Raw genomic sequence first — 14,235 nt, forward strand, 5'->3', positions numbered from 1 at the left:
CAGACCAACGACCAATTTCAAGGTGACTGTCAGAGCTAACTATGCTGTTTCTGTATTTATCTCCCTCCATCTGTAAAAGCTCTTGCTCCCTGATTGTTGGAGCTGGGGGGAATTGGTCTTTGGACAGGAGTCTGTCCTCCCCCTGCCCCCAATTGTCCACATACAAAATAAAGCAAACTTTCCTTTACACCAACCTTGACATTTTATTGGCTTTTTGAGAGGTTGCAGCCAGACCCCACTTTTGGTTACAAAACCAATCAGCCTTTACCAGGTTCATTACCCATTACCTTGGCACCATTAACCCAATAGCATAGCAGTTGCCATACAAACTACCGAGGTAGTCTTCATTTTCATGAAAACAATTTAGAGAAATGTAGCTCAGAATATTGCCAAAAGTCCTGATTTCTGTATTCCACACATGGTCTACTTGCTTGGAAAATGACAGCTAGAAAAGCAAGAGCTAGGATAAGTGGAAGGACTAGAAAGAGATTTGCCCTGCTACTGCTGTCTCAATGTTGCTGAATCTCACCAAGATCATACTGTATACAATTGAGGACCATGTCTTATTTTAATATCCAATTATCCCCAAGTTGCTGTGTATACAATAGACTATCATAAATATTGGCTGTTTCACCCTTTTTGTTTACTTAAAACTGTGTCCTGTGTGATCTTGTCTGTAAACATGAGACTATATATAACTACAAGAAACTGTGAATGTTAATATTTAAGTGGTTATTAAATATTTTCTATATTCCAGAAAGTGTTCTATCTGTCCTAAATGTTGTGTTATCTCATTTCATTTCCAAAAAAAAAACTTTAAGGGGTAGATAAAATTCTTACACCCAAATAAGTTCAGAGAAATAAGTTAATTTGCCCAAGTTTGCACATCTAGAAAGTTGTGGAGTTGAGATTTAACATAGATACTCTGTCTCTAGATTCTGAACTCTTTCAACTATGATAAAATTTTCTTATTTTAACTTTCTTGATTATTTTTGCCAGAATAAAAGCCCTCTAGATCAGTTAGAACTATTTGTTATTTTCATGTGTATTAAAATCCTTCATTACATCTTTTTAACACTAAGTTGGATATCAAAGTTAAATTGAAAAGTATATGAAATTGCCTTTATTCAACCATTTTTTACCTACAATAATGACTAATTCATTTGGGTTTAACTAACACTATATTTGTAGAAGAACCCTGCCCCCAAGACAAATACCATTTATCTATTTCAAAGCTATTGGTTTAAAATTCTTCTCTCCCAGTCTTTAATTATAGACTGTTTAAGTGGCTCTTCCAGAAATCAGACATATTATTAGAGAACAGAAAAGAGCATCAACAGTTTTATAGTCACCCAGGTCTGGATTTTATAATTTGTTGGCTAAGAGCCTCTTGGTATCTTATCATGTTTGATAAAATAGGGTAGGTAGTAATACCTTCCTTATGTTCTTTAGTGAGAATTGAAAGTAATAAATTATTCCAGTGCCTTGTATATCACTTGGCATATAGTGGGCTTTCAGTAATAAATATTCTTATCCTAAAATAATTTAACTTAATGCTGCTTAGAATCTTCCTTCTGTTAGCTAAGGTGAGTATTTCTGCATGTCAAAAATGATAATTCTTTTCTTAATCTATTTTTTAAGTTACAATTTGAAATAAATAAATCATTTAATAAATGCAGGGGATCCAGACTTGATCCCTGGGTCAAGAAGATCCCCTGGAATAGGGAATGGCTACCCACTCCAGTATTCATGCCTCGAGAATTCTGTGGACAGAGGAATCTGGTGTACTACAGTCCATGGGGTCACATAGAGTCACACAGGACTGAGCAAAATTTAAATTTACTACTTCTCTATAATCCAGTCTTTTAAATTTTTCTCATTTTCTTCAAAGACCACTTATATGATTGAACAAACTTGATGGACATAACAGAAATTAGAATGAAATATTAAATTTTTAAAAAACAATATATTGAGTAATAATGGCTTAGTCATTTAAAAATTTACTTTCTTTTTATTCTTTAACTGTATTATATAAATATAAATATGACAAATATATAATATATAATTATATAAATACATTTATATTATATGTAGATATATAAACTATATTATACATGCATGCATACATGTTAATGTCACTTCAGTCACCTCCGACTGTGCAGTCCTATAGACTGCAGCCCAAAAGGCTCTTCTGTCCACGAGATTCTCCAGGCAAGAATTCTGGAGTGAGTTGCCATGCCCTCCAGAGGATCTTCCCAACCCAGGGATTGAAGCCACATCTCTGATGTCTCCTGGATTGGCAGGTAGATTCTTTACCACTAGCACCACCTGGGAAGCCCATACTATACATGAGGTAAATATATAAATCTATATAAATTTGTACAGACCCTAAGTATATGGCCTGATGATTTTCACAAACTGAACCAATACTCAGACCCAGATCAAGAAACAGTACATAACTGTTTTCCAGAAGCCCACCGTGTTTACCCTTTTAATCATTACCCATCATTGGAAAAGACTCTGATGCTGGAAACGATTGAGGGCTGGAGGAGAAGGGGGCAACAGAGGATGAGATGGTTGGATGGCATCCTTGACTCGATGGACATGAATTTGAGCAAACTCTGGGAGACAGTGAAGGACAGGGAAGCCTGGTGTGCTGCATTTCATGAGGTCACAAAGAGACAGACTCGAGCAAGCAACTTAACATCAATAACCAAGAGTAAGCAGTATCCCAACTTCTAGGAGTATAATTGGCTTTTCCTTTTTTAAAAAACAAACTTTTGTATCAATGGAATCATGGGATCATGTAAGAATATTCTTTGTGTTTTACTTCTTTTACTCCACATTATGCATGTGAGATTCATTGGTGTTATTGCCTTTAGTGGTTGTTCATTCACTCTCACAGCTGTGTAGAATTCCATGGTATGAAGATACCACAATATATCCAGGTGACTGTTGACATCCCATTAGATTTTTAAATTATGGAGTGTCTCTGATTGACTTATTACAGACTTAAAGAAGCTAAGACATAAACTTTAACTGATGTTAATGAAATATACAATTCCTTTCTTAACAGATTTCAACAGATTTATTCAATGCCTACTGAACATGAAATATAGTGGTAAGTACTACAGGAATTATAAAGACAGGACAACACTTTCAGTAGCTAATATTTTAAGGAAGGAAAATTTAGATAATGTAGGGTTTTACAATTTAAGTTAACTTTTCATAAATACCTTTAGGGGATGAAGCAAGGTTATGCAAAGTCGTTAAGGAGAAAAAGAGGATAAAAGAAATGACTGATGGGTCTGAGCAGGTTAAAACATTTTATTAAAATAATCTTGAAAGGAAAATATAATTGAAGTTTGGAAATTTCAAATTTGAAGGGCAATTCAGAGAAATAATGTTGCTTCTATTACATAAAACTACCAAATGAAAAAGGCATTCAAAATATAATCAATACCACAAATTAATAATTACTTGTGAATGTATACGATCTGATACATAACTCACTGAGCTTCATCAAGTCAAAAATGACATTCTATAGAAAATACTGGCTTTTTACTCAAATAGTAAAAATATTATAAATATTATTTTTAAATAAAGCACATCATAAAATCAATTAACATATACTTTCTCTTTCAAAAAAGCAGATGAATAACTCAAAGTTTTTCTGTGATTCCTCCAAAATTTTATATACTGTACAGTAATTCAAAATTTTGTTCATATGTATATAGGTGCCTATACAGTATTACTCTAAAATGCCTAATGATTTATTCTACAAATGTTTGTTGAGTATCAACAATCTGAAAGAACTATGCTAGCAACCTAACATACAAAGATGATAAAACTGGGCATTTGCCTTCAAGTAGCTTTAAGGGGAGGCACACTAAAAGAATTTAAACAGATTTTGGTCCCTGCCATGATAAAGTTATGCACATAGGGCTAGTCAGAGCATATCAAAAGGGCATCTAGATAAGACAGGGGACCAAGGAGAGAAACCAAGAGATACTTTGTGCAGAAGATAACTCCTGAACAAAGTCAGAGACTTAAAGGATAAGTGGCATTTTGGACTTTGGGCAATCAGGAAAAGGCAGATATTCAGGAGGGCATGAACGGAAGAAAGAAGGTTGGGCACAGCTCAGGATGGTTAGAACTATGGTGCTTATCTCTATTTGTGCCAACACAGGCCTACTTTTTGACATTTCTCTCCTGTCTTTATTTTTTCAAATACTATTTTTTTTATTTGGTATAATCCATATATAAACTATTTATTTTTTGCCCCTGAGTCTTGTGTTATTCCGGCTTCTGTTAGCATGTCAAAGAAAAGGCCTCTCTTGTGTATCAAATTCTGTGGTGTTTCAAATTCTGTAATTCTTCCAGAGTCTAGAACAAGTACCCTGCAATGTGAAAAGAATCCAGTCAGGTAACCTATAATCAGTGTTTCAGTTCACCTTTCTTGTTCTTGCAACTGTAAAGTTTAAATTACTAGGTAAGTTCTGTCAGTATGAAATAAAAGTACAATTTGACTCAGGAAATACATCAAGCTTTCTAATATTCTCTTAGCATTAACGCATTCCTCTAATTATTTTGGAAAGTATCTTCCATACTATGAGGGGACACTTTGTATCTCTCAGCACAGATAAAATCCATTATTAGTGGCAAGTAATTACTGTGTTTCAGATGTGCAATAGCTATCTCTATAGAAATTGTTTTATTTCTGAAAACAAATAAAGCATACCTGTCTGAATCAATGATAGAGTGCAGTCTGTGAGCAATTGTCAGGATGGTGCAATCAGAAAACTCCTTCCTGATTGTGGTCTGCACCAAGTTATCAGTCTCAAAATCGATGGAAGCTGTTGCCTCATCCAAGATGAGAATTTTTGTTTTTCTCAGCAAAGCACGAGCAAGACAGACGAGCTGTCGTTGTCCAACACTGTTGTAAAAAATAGTAAAATGATCTCAACAATGGATTTTATGGTCACACACTTCCTATTCTAAAATTCTGATGACATTGTTATTCTCTTCCTAATCCACATTCATTCATTCTTTAAGAAGTATTCCCTGAGTGATTACACCAGACTCTGGTTCAATTTCTGCAAATAGAACAATGAATTAAACAGACAAAAGTCTGTGGGTTTACATGGGGAGACAAAAACTAAACAAGATAAAGGAGCAAAAGGCATAAGAAGAATTCGAATATACAGAAAGGCAAGATGTAAAATGTGGGCATGGGGTGGACATTTTTGATGAGCATGCCAAAGAAATCCTCACTGAGACGATGCCTTTAAATTCAAGACCTGAATAAAATGGAAAGTGAATCCTGCAGATTTCCAATGGGAACTTGCTCCTGGCAAAGTGATTGGCAGATGTAAAATCCCTGAGGCAGGCAGGAACTGGCCTGGCACATTCATGGTACTATAAGGAGCCAAGGAGGCCAAGGTGGCAGAAACAGAGAGGGAGATCGGGGAGTAAGCAAAGAAGCAGCTGAGTCATGCAGGCTGTGTCTCTTAGGCGCAGAGAGGGTCTAATTGATTTTCCTTAGGTTTCTGATCACATAAAGGGACTGTCCTAAGACATCAAATAGTGATGAAGAAAATGCAGCGCTTAGTTGTTGTTCAGTCTTTCAGCCATGTCTGACTCTTTGCAACCCCATGGACTGGAACATGCCAGGCTTCCCTGTCCTTCCTATCTCCCAGAGTTTGCGCAAACATTTTTAGGAAGAAAGCTATTAGGGTAGGAGTCTTTACTAAAGAAGAGTCAGTTAACTAATGACTTTCCACACTGCATTGTTGCTTTCTATCCCCTTCATTTTCCTTCACCAGCAGTTTTCCGGCAGGTGGTGACCATTTTATTTATTCCTTGTCTCTCTTCTCTAGAAGGAATCAGCAATGATGTACTTTGAACAACAAAATCCATGGTGGCTGAGGAGTGCCTTCCCTCTGGGGCCAACTTGTTTCTAAAAAGCCTGGAGTAACTCAGGCAAACTCTGTTCTTTGCAGCTTACCTGAGGTTTTCACCACCCTCTGAAATCTCATGCAGCAGCTTCTGGGGAAGGGACTGCACAAACTCTTTTAAGTGACATAGTTCCAGCACCTCCCATAGCTCATGATCAGGATACTTGTCTAGGGGATCCAGGTTCATTTGAAGGGTTCCAGAAAATAAAACAGGATCCTAGAGAATAGAACAATCACTGGTAATCTTACTGTCACATGAGGCATGCACACATTAAATAAGGAAAAAGCAAAATGATGAAAAACTAAATAGTTAACAAATTCATTTTATATTGAAACCAAAGGCAGAAGATCAGCATAAGCTGTGTTTGATTAAATCATTATAAACTTCCTGATTCTTCTTCTTTCTCTAGTTAATAATGTTGACAACAGCTTTCCAACCACAATAATAATGGTGATAAGAGTCAGGGATATAATATAATATGGGCTTCCCAGGTGGCTCAGTGGTAAAAATAAAATCCAGCTGCCAATGCAAGGAGACGGGGGTTTGATTCCTGGGTTGGGAAGATCAACTGGAGAAAGAAATGGCAGTCCACTCCAGTATTCTTACCTGGAGAATCCTATGGACAGAGAAGCTGTCCATGTAGCTGTGGGCTACAATCCAATGGGTTGTAAAAGAGTCAGACATGAGCTAGCAACTAAACAACAATGTAATATATAATATAGAGAAGAATAGAATAAATGTATCTATAGTATGTATATAATATTATCAATTAGCCCACCAACCCAGAAATAAGGAAGCAAACACCCTTGTTAGACAGTGAACTAGAGGTTTCAAAAAGCTCTTGTCCAAGGACACACAGAAAGTAAGTGCTTAAGCAGAATTCAAAGACAGCAAGTCCATGCTTTTCCCAATACATTTACACATCTAGTGAAACTGCATTTTACTACACCTGTTTTGATTTATAAGAAAGGAATGATTGCTTCTTTTCTCCACCAATTTTTTTTTCCCTGCCAGAATTACAGATTTTACTTAAATTTGTTCCAAAGTAAATTCATGAATGCCAGTATATGTTTAAACAATATGACAAAGAGCTGATAGCATTTTTAGAAGCAAATATAAACATACTTCATAAATTCTCAGCTCAAATCTTTCAAACACAACTGAATGAGTCATATTTGACTGTAGAAGCATATTATTGAGCCGATTTGCATACTTGTTAATGATCAAGTTCCTTTGATGCCACAGATGGAAAAATCAAAGGAGTTGGGAAAAAAGATCTAACTGAATTATGGTTCCTTTCATTTTTTAAAAATATTTCTAAACCTCAAGTCAAAAAGTCAAAATTCTACATTCAAAGTACTAACTAAGCAAAAGCCTCACTAATTGCTTTTTTCTTCTAAAAATACCAGTGTGTTTCAGTCTGATTTCTTCATTTGAATTTTATTTGTATTTACTATTATGAAGGAAACTTGCAAAGCAACATAGGGTTTTTCAAATAGATAAATGTACTTAGGAAGAATGCATCAGGGTAGAGTATTTAATAGGATTTAATTACATAGTTATTTTTCACAATATATTTAAAATAATTTGGCTCTCAAATTCAAATGTATAGGCTTGAAAGGAATATATTCTTAAAAAAACAAAAAAAAGAAGTTTACCAGAGGGAGTTAAGAAAGGCTAGCAGCAAAACAGTCTTTACCTGTGGAATAATATTAAGTTTGCCACGAAGGTCATGAAGCCCAATAGTAGATATGTCAATTCCATCAATTATAATTTTACCTCCTGACCTTTCTACAATTCGAAATAGGCAGTTTGATAGTGTTGATTTGCCTGCTCCAGTTCGTCCCACAATTCCAATCTGTAATGAATTTATTATAAACAATTTAATCGCACTTTGTGTAAGGGAAAGAGACCTTTGTACTGACCAAAAATACATTATGTGTCTGGTATGTGGAATCTAACTGACAACTAGAGTAAACTTGACTATCATGGAAGACTTAAGGTGACTTTCAAGGATCCATCTTTATTTAGATACCACTTACTCTGGTGGCTCAGAGGTACAGAATCTGCCTGCAGTGCGGGAGACCTGGGTTTGATCCCTGGATAGGGAAGATCCCCTGGAGAAGGAAAATGGCAGTTCTTTTCAGAATTAGTGCCTGAAGAATTCCATGGACAGAGGAGCCTGGTGGATTACAGTCCATTGAGTTGCCAAGAGTCGACTCAACTAAGCAACTAATACTTTGACTTTACTCATTAGAAAGGCTTGGGCTAATCTGTGTGTTTCCTCCAGTTTTGAATAGTTTAGCTATCACCCAACAAGAACTGCCCCAGGCAGAGCAGATCATCCCAGAACCATCCCTGAACTAGCCTTTAAATGTGGGAATTAAAGAAAGACTAATAATGGGGTTGTTTCCCTGAGACTCGAATGAGGCTTCTCTACCATTCTTCCTCCAAAACAAACAAACAAAGGAGATGGGAACCCTTTGCTGAGACAGGCTAGAAAATCTAAAGGAATGCCTGCAAAACAACTATTGCATCAAAACTACTAAAGGTGGTCATAGATCATGTCTGAGGATTTTGGACTCTTGCACAAAAACAATCAGCTTGTCATAAGCCTCCAGTGATTGCAGTGTTCCTTTGACCATGAGATCTAAAGCAACCTCTTCTGGGTGTTGGTTAGTGTCTTGGTGTTAATGCAAACACTGGATGGAGAGAACATTCGGTGGTTGGTTTGCCCTAATTAAAGATCTTAAATCTTAAATCTGACATACTACACCAGAAAAACCAGGAATATACTGAATGAAATAGAACAATTAAAATTCCACAATTATTTCCAAAAAATTAATTTGTCTTTGAGGCCACCTCAGTGGACCTGGTTTAGAGGGTCAGAAAAGGAGAATTTGGGGTTATGTGAAACAAGTCTCAGGAAAGGGGAAAGTGGAACACTGCTGTTCATTAAAATTTATTTTTTAACCTTTATTTATTTGTAAAATATCAATTTGATCAGGGAAATAATATGTTTTCATAAAACATTTTGGAAAAATGTGGGAAAAATATAGAAGCAAAAATCATCTAAAATCCCAACACCTGGAGAGAATAACTGTTTATATTTTGTAACCCTTCATTTTGCTATTAGTAATATGTCTATTAGTTTGCTTTTTTAAAACATAAAAATGATACACTGTCAACAGATATGTATATTGTTCTTACTAACTAAATTACATCTCAAGCGTTTTCCCACTTCACTGATAATCTTGGAAAACATGATGTCACTGACTATACAAATAGTCTCACCTGTGTATTACTGGATAGTAACTATTATCTTACTGTCTTATTGTTGCACTTCACTTACTAGAGGAAGTAAATACAAAATATACTAATAATACTGGATGTGTAGCCAGGAAAGGAAATGAAATTTGTATGATGAAGAGAAATATGTGCTGTGGGTGAATGGATAAAGAAAGTATATATATACATATATAATTCTGCCATAAAAAATGTAGAAAATCCTGCCATTTGTGGTAACATGGGTGAACCTGTAGGACACATTATGCTAAGCAAAAGAAGCCAGACAGAGGAAAATATTTTATGATCTCACTTATATGTGGAATCTCAAAATGTCAAACTCACAGTACCAGACAGTAGATGGTGGTTACTAGGGGTTGAGTGGAAAAAATGGGAAGATATTGGTGAAAGGGTATAAACTTTCAGTTATAAGTCACATAAATTCTAGATATCTAAGACATAGCATGGTAACTATAGTTAATAACACAGAAATTTGCTAAGAGATCTTAAGTGCTTAAAATTATGATAATCATTTCACAATTTATGCATATCACACTGTACACTCTATGTATACTGTACACTCTAAATATATACAATTTTCATTTGTTAATTATACCTCAATGTAGGTAAAAACAGTAAAATCATGTTTCATAATAGATTATGTACAATTTAAAATATATATTTTTATTTGTAGAGGAAAAACTTATTCTTTACATGCCAACCATGTCTTTACTACTTTTAAATGAAATTTGAACAAATGACCATCTTATACTAAATACCACAGTATATTTTGGTGTTGAGAATAAATATATTCAGATAAAAGGTAAAGTGAAACTTATGAAATATTTATGGTACCTTCTCTTCCCCACGAGTCTGAAAAGTGATATCTTGTAATGCTAAACCAAGATCATCTCGGTATCGAGCTCGATAATCAACAAACTCCACTATCCCTTTATTGGGCCATTGTGGTGGAGGCCTCTTAGACGTTATCCAGGGTGCCTTAAAACAAAGAAATATTTTTTAAACTGCAATTACAATAAAAATACCTTCCCTCCAAAAAAAATAACTCTCAGGCATGAAAACAGAAGTGATGAAACAAAAATGAGGAAAGACAACATTTGTAAATATTATGATTTTCCTGAAAATATTTTTAAATAATACCAATGTAAAACTTCTCATCTAGTTATAAGAAGATTTTATAAATCAATTTTCACACATAAAAAGGCTTCCCATCTTCTATTAAGTTATCAAGAAAAGTCTTCTATACTTTATAAAGGAGATAAAGGTAACCTGGGCTTTTAACTGACAGGGGACAGCTTGTTATTTATTTCCCAAATACTGAGTGTTTACCGCACCAGTCAATGCTTTAGTTGTTGGAGATTCAGCAGTGAGAAAAACGTAATAAATAATGAACACAAACTCTCCCTTCGGGAGGGTACTTGCTGGTGAGGAGAGACAGAAAGAATCATACAGCCTATGCAGAATATTGCTGCTGTTGTTGCTCACTTGCTAAGTGGTATTTGAGTCTCTTGTGACCTCATGGACTGTAGGTTTCCAGGCTCCTCTTTGTCCATGGGATTATCCCAGCAAGAATACTGGAGTGGGTTTCTGTTTCCTCCTTCAGGGGAGCTTTCCGATCCAGGGATCAAACCCGTGTTTCCTGCAGTGGCAGCTGGATTCTCTACCACTGGCCCCAGGGAGGTCCATGCAGAATGTTAGTTGATGATAAGGTTTTGAAGGTCAGGAAATAGGCAGTGTTGGTGTGATTTTAAGTAGGGTGGTTAAGAAAGTCTTGACTGGACATGATTGGGAAACAAGCCATTTGGATATCAGAGGAAGGGCTTTCCAGGTAAAAGAAGCTAGGTACATATGCTGAGGACCTGAGACACTGGAGGAAGAACAGGAGGTGGAATACACAGAAGAGTGCGTGCCCGGCCAGTGAGGTGAAGTGTTTTCATGAAAGAAAGTGATCAAAAGCATCAAATGACAGGCCAGGTAAAGTAAAGACCGAGAGGCTGCCACTGGTGACGTTGACCAGGGCAGGCACAGAGAAGTGGTGGGAGTTAAAGCCTGTGTGAAGAAGAGGTTCCAAAAGAGAATGAGAAAAGGAGTCAGACAGAGCAAGTACAGGAACTATTTCCAAGAATTCTGCTGTAAAGGAGGAGCAGAGAAATGGGGCTATTAAAAAGTAAATATGGTTATTTGGATGTATTTACTTTTTTCCACATCAAGAGTTTCTATAATGCCATCTGTTACCTTCAGTTCAGTTCAGTTCAGTCGCTCAGTCGTGTCCGACTTTGCGACCCCATGAACTGCAGCACGCCAGGCCTCCCTGTCCATCACCAACTCCCGGAGTTGACTCAAACTCACGTCCATCGAGTCAGTGATGCCATCCAGCCATCTCATCCTCTGTCATCCCCTTCTCCTCCTGCCCCCAATCCCTCCCAGTATCAGGGTCTTTTCCAATGAGTCAGCTCTTTGCATTAGGTGGCCAAAGTATCGGAGTTTCAGTTTCAGCATCAGTCCTTCCAATGAACACCCAGGACTGATCTCCTTTAGGATGGACTGGTTGCATCTCCTTGCAGTCCAAGGAACTCTCAAGAGTCTTCTCCAACACCACAGTTCAAAAGCATCAGTTCTTCAGTGATCAGCTTTCTTCACAGTCCAACTCTCACACCCATACATGACTACCGGAAAAACCATAGCCTTGACTAGACGGACCTTTGTTGGCAAAGTAATGTCTCTTCTTTTTAATATGCTGTCTAAGTTGGTCATCACTTTCCTTCCAAGGAGTAAGCGTCTTTTAATTTCATGGCTACAATCACCATCTGCAGAGATTTTGAAGCCCCAAAAAAAAAAAGTCTGACACTGCTTCCACTGTTTCCCCATCTATTTCCCATGAGGTGATGGGACCAGATGCCATGATCTTAGTTTTCTGAATGTTGAGCTTTAAGCCAACTTTTTCACTTTCCTCTTTCACTTTTATCAAGAGGCTTTTTAGTTCCTCTTCACTTTCTGCCATAAGGGCGGTGTCATCTGCATATCTGAGGTTATTGATATTTCTCCTGGCAATCTTCATTCCAGCTTGTGCTTCTTCCAGCCCAGTGTTTCTCATGATGTACTCTGCATATAAGTTAAATAATCAGGGTGACAATATACAGCCTTGACGTACTCCTTTTCCTATCTGGAACCAGTCTGTTGTTCCATGTCCAGTTCTAACTGTTGCTTCCTGACCTGCATATAGGTTTCTGTTACCTTACAAGGCATCAAATTATATAAAGGTAATTTTTTAAAATGTGTGTTTGTGTGTGCACACACATTTTATTGTCTTTTTTTTCCAAAATAAAAAATATATATTAATAGGAAGAGGTTTAGAAAATACAGAAAACACTAACTTTTTTTTCCTTTCTTTTGTCCATGCCACGTGGCATGTGGGATCTTGGTTTCCAGACCAAGGATCAAAACTGCATTCCCTGAATTGGAAGTGTGGAATCTTAACCACTGGACTACCAGGGAAGTCCTGAGAATGATAAAATTTTTATAGAGTCATTACATAGCAGTAGTCTGAACAAACTAAATATTGATAATTATGATTATTATTGTGAATGTAGACTAATCTTTCAAGAAATTTGTATGAAAAATGAAGGTAAGACTCAAGGAAGAATCTGGAGGAAGAATCAACATTTAGGTAGGAGTTGGAGTATGCAGAAAATATTTTAGCATATTTGTAGGTTGAAAGGAGCAAGGGGTTAGGGTGCTGAAGTTAGGACTTGGAGAAGATGGTTAATGGAACAAGGTCTGAGAAAAGACATGAAGAGATGCTACCAAAAATACAACTGGAAATCTGTAGGTTTTTATTCGGAGGAGGAACACACCATCCTGAGTTATGAGCAAAGGAGGAATTTTTCATGAAGATTTAGATATCTTATAGGTGGATTGAAGAAGATACAGAAATTCAACATATACCCTTTATCATCTGCCCTGTTAATTCATGGAACTGGGAGACAGAAGTAACTGAGATTAACAAAATATGCAGATAATGCAACCATTATACTCTGTCAATAGTCTCATTCATCTGTCCCTCAAATTATACTTAATTAAAGGGAAAAAGAGCAGACTGATTTATTCTCCTCCTCCTTCCCATCCACAGAGATGCTAATGATGAGTACATGGAACAGAAGGTATAAACAATAAAGGCGTACTTAATTTTTAAATTATACAATCAGACTCTAAATAATTAAGAGATGACTATATTAAGACACTTCTCAATGTAAAATCTTTACAAAGTTGTAATCAGAGGTTGCATATTTTACTCTACATTGGTAGGGGACAAATCACTGTGCCTCTTAAAAACAGGTGATCATGTTTCATTTTTATAACAAATACAGGTCTTGTTGAGAATTGATTTTCAGAATGTCCATTCAAGGTACACTGCAATATCTTAAATTCTGTATCTGTTCATTGGTTATTCATGAGTGCTTACCTCTTTATCCATATTTTCATATTCACAAACTCTTTCAATGGAAACTGCATTGGCTTCAATTTCACATGCTTTCCTTACCCAAAAATTAAGGGTTTGAGTAATCTGGGAGTGAAAAACCAAGAGCTTAATGAATAAGTATCAGTCTTTTACACAATGTTTATAATACTTTACAAAGCTTTTTCCCCAGAGTTTTAGTATATTTTATCCCTTTGAATTATTTAACAACTTAATTCAAAGTAAGCATTTTTATCTATAGACACACATGCTTTAGGTTTGTTAAATTCATTCATTCCATAAATAATGGTTATTTGGCAGAAGATAGACTGTTCACTATACATTAAAGGTGCCCATACTTGGTGTAAGGAAAGATGAATACCAAGACTGATGGGATAGGCCCTAAGAAATGTACATCCTAAGTGGGGAAAAAATTTGTGCATGATGTTACCTTTGCCACACTTTACTATTTTCCACTAGAAGAAGGATTCTTCTAATTTTCTGACTACAACTGA

At 36.2% G+C, this 14,235-nt stretch overlaps 1 protein-coding gene across 1 annotated transcript in view; it reads right to left on the reverse strand.

Annotated features, from left to right (window-relative positions):
* Positions 1-3,209: 3,209 nt before the first annotated feature.
* The window catches only part of LOC133049983 (multidrug resistance-associated protein 1-like), a 91,802-nt gene continuing 80,776 nt past the window's right edge, over positions 3,210-14,235 (reverse strand). Inside the window, exons 23-28 of the mRNA XM_061134052.1 lie at positions 13,727-13,828; positions 10,099-10,242; positions 7,658-7,816; positions 6,008-6,174; positions 4,742-4,936; positions 3,210-4,400 (exon numbers count right to left, since the gene is read on the reverse strand). Coding sequence (XP_060990035.1) covers positions 4,268-4,400; positions 4,742-4,936; positions 6,008-6,174; positions 7,658-7,816; positions 10,099-10,242; positions 13,727-13,828 — 900 coding nt within the window. The 3' untranslated portion in view covers positions 3,210-4,267. The remainder of the gene's footprint in view (positions 4,401-4,741; positions 4,937-6,007; positions 6,175-7,657; positions 7,817-10,098; positions 10,243-13,726; positions 13,829-14,235) is intronic.

Source organism: Dama dama, chromosome 31 (genome assembly GCF_033118175.1).
Source record: "Dama dama isolate Ldn47 chromosome 31, ASM3311817v1, whole genome shotgun sequence".
NCBI classification, from domain to species: Eukaryota; Metazoa; Chordata; class Mammalia; order Artiodactyla; family Cervidae; genus Dama; species Dama dama.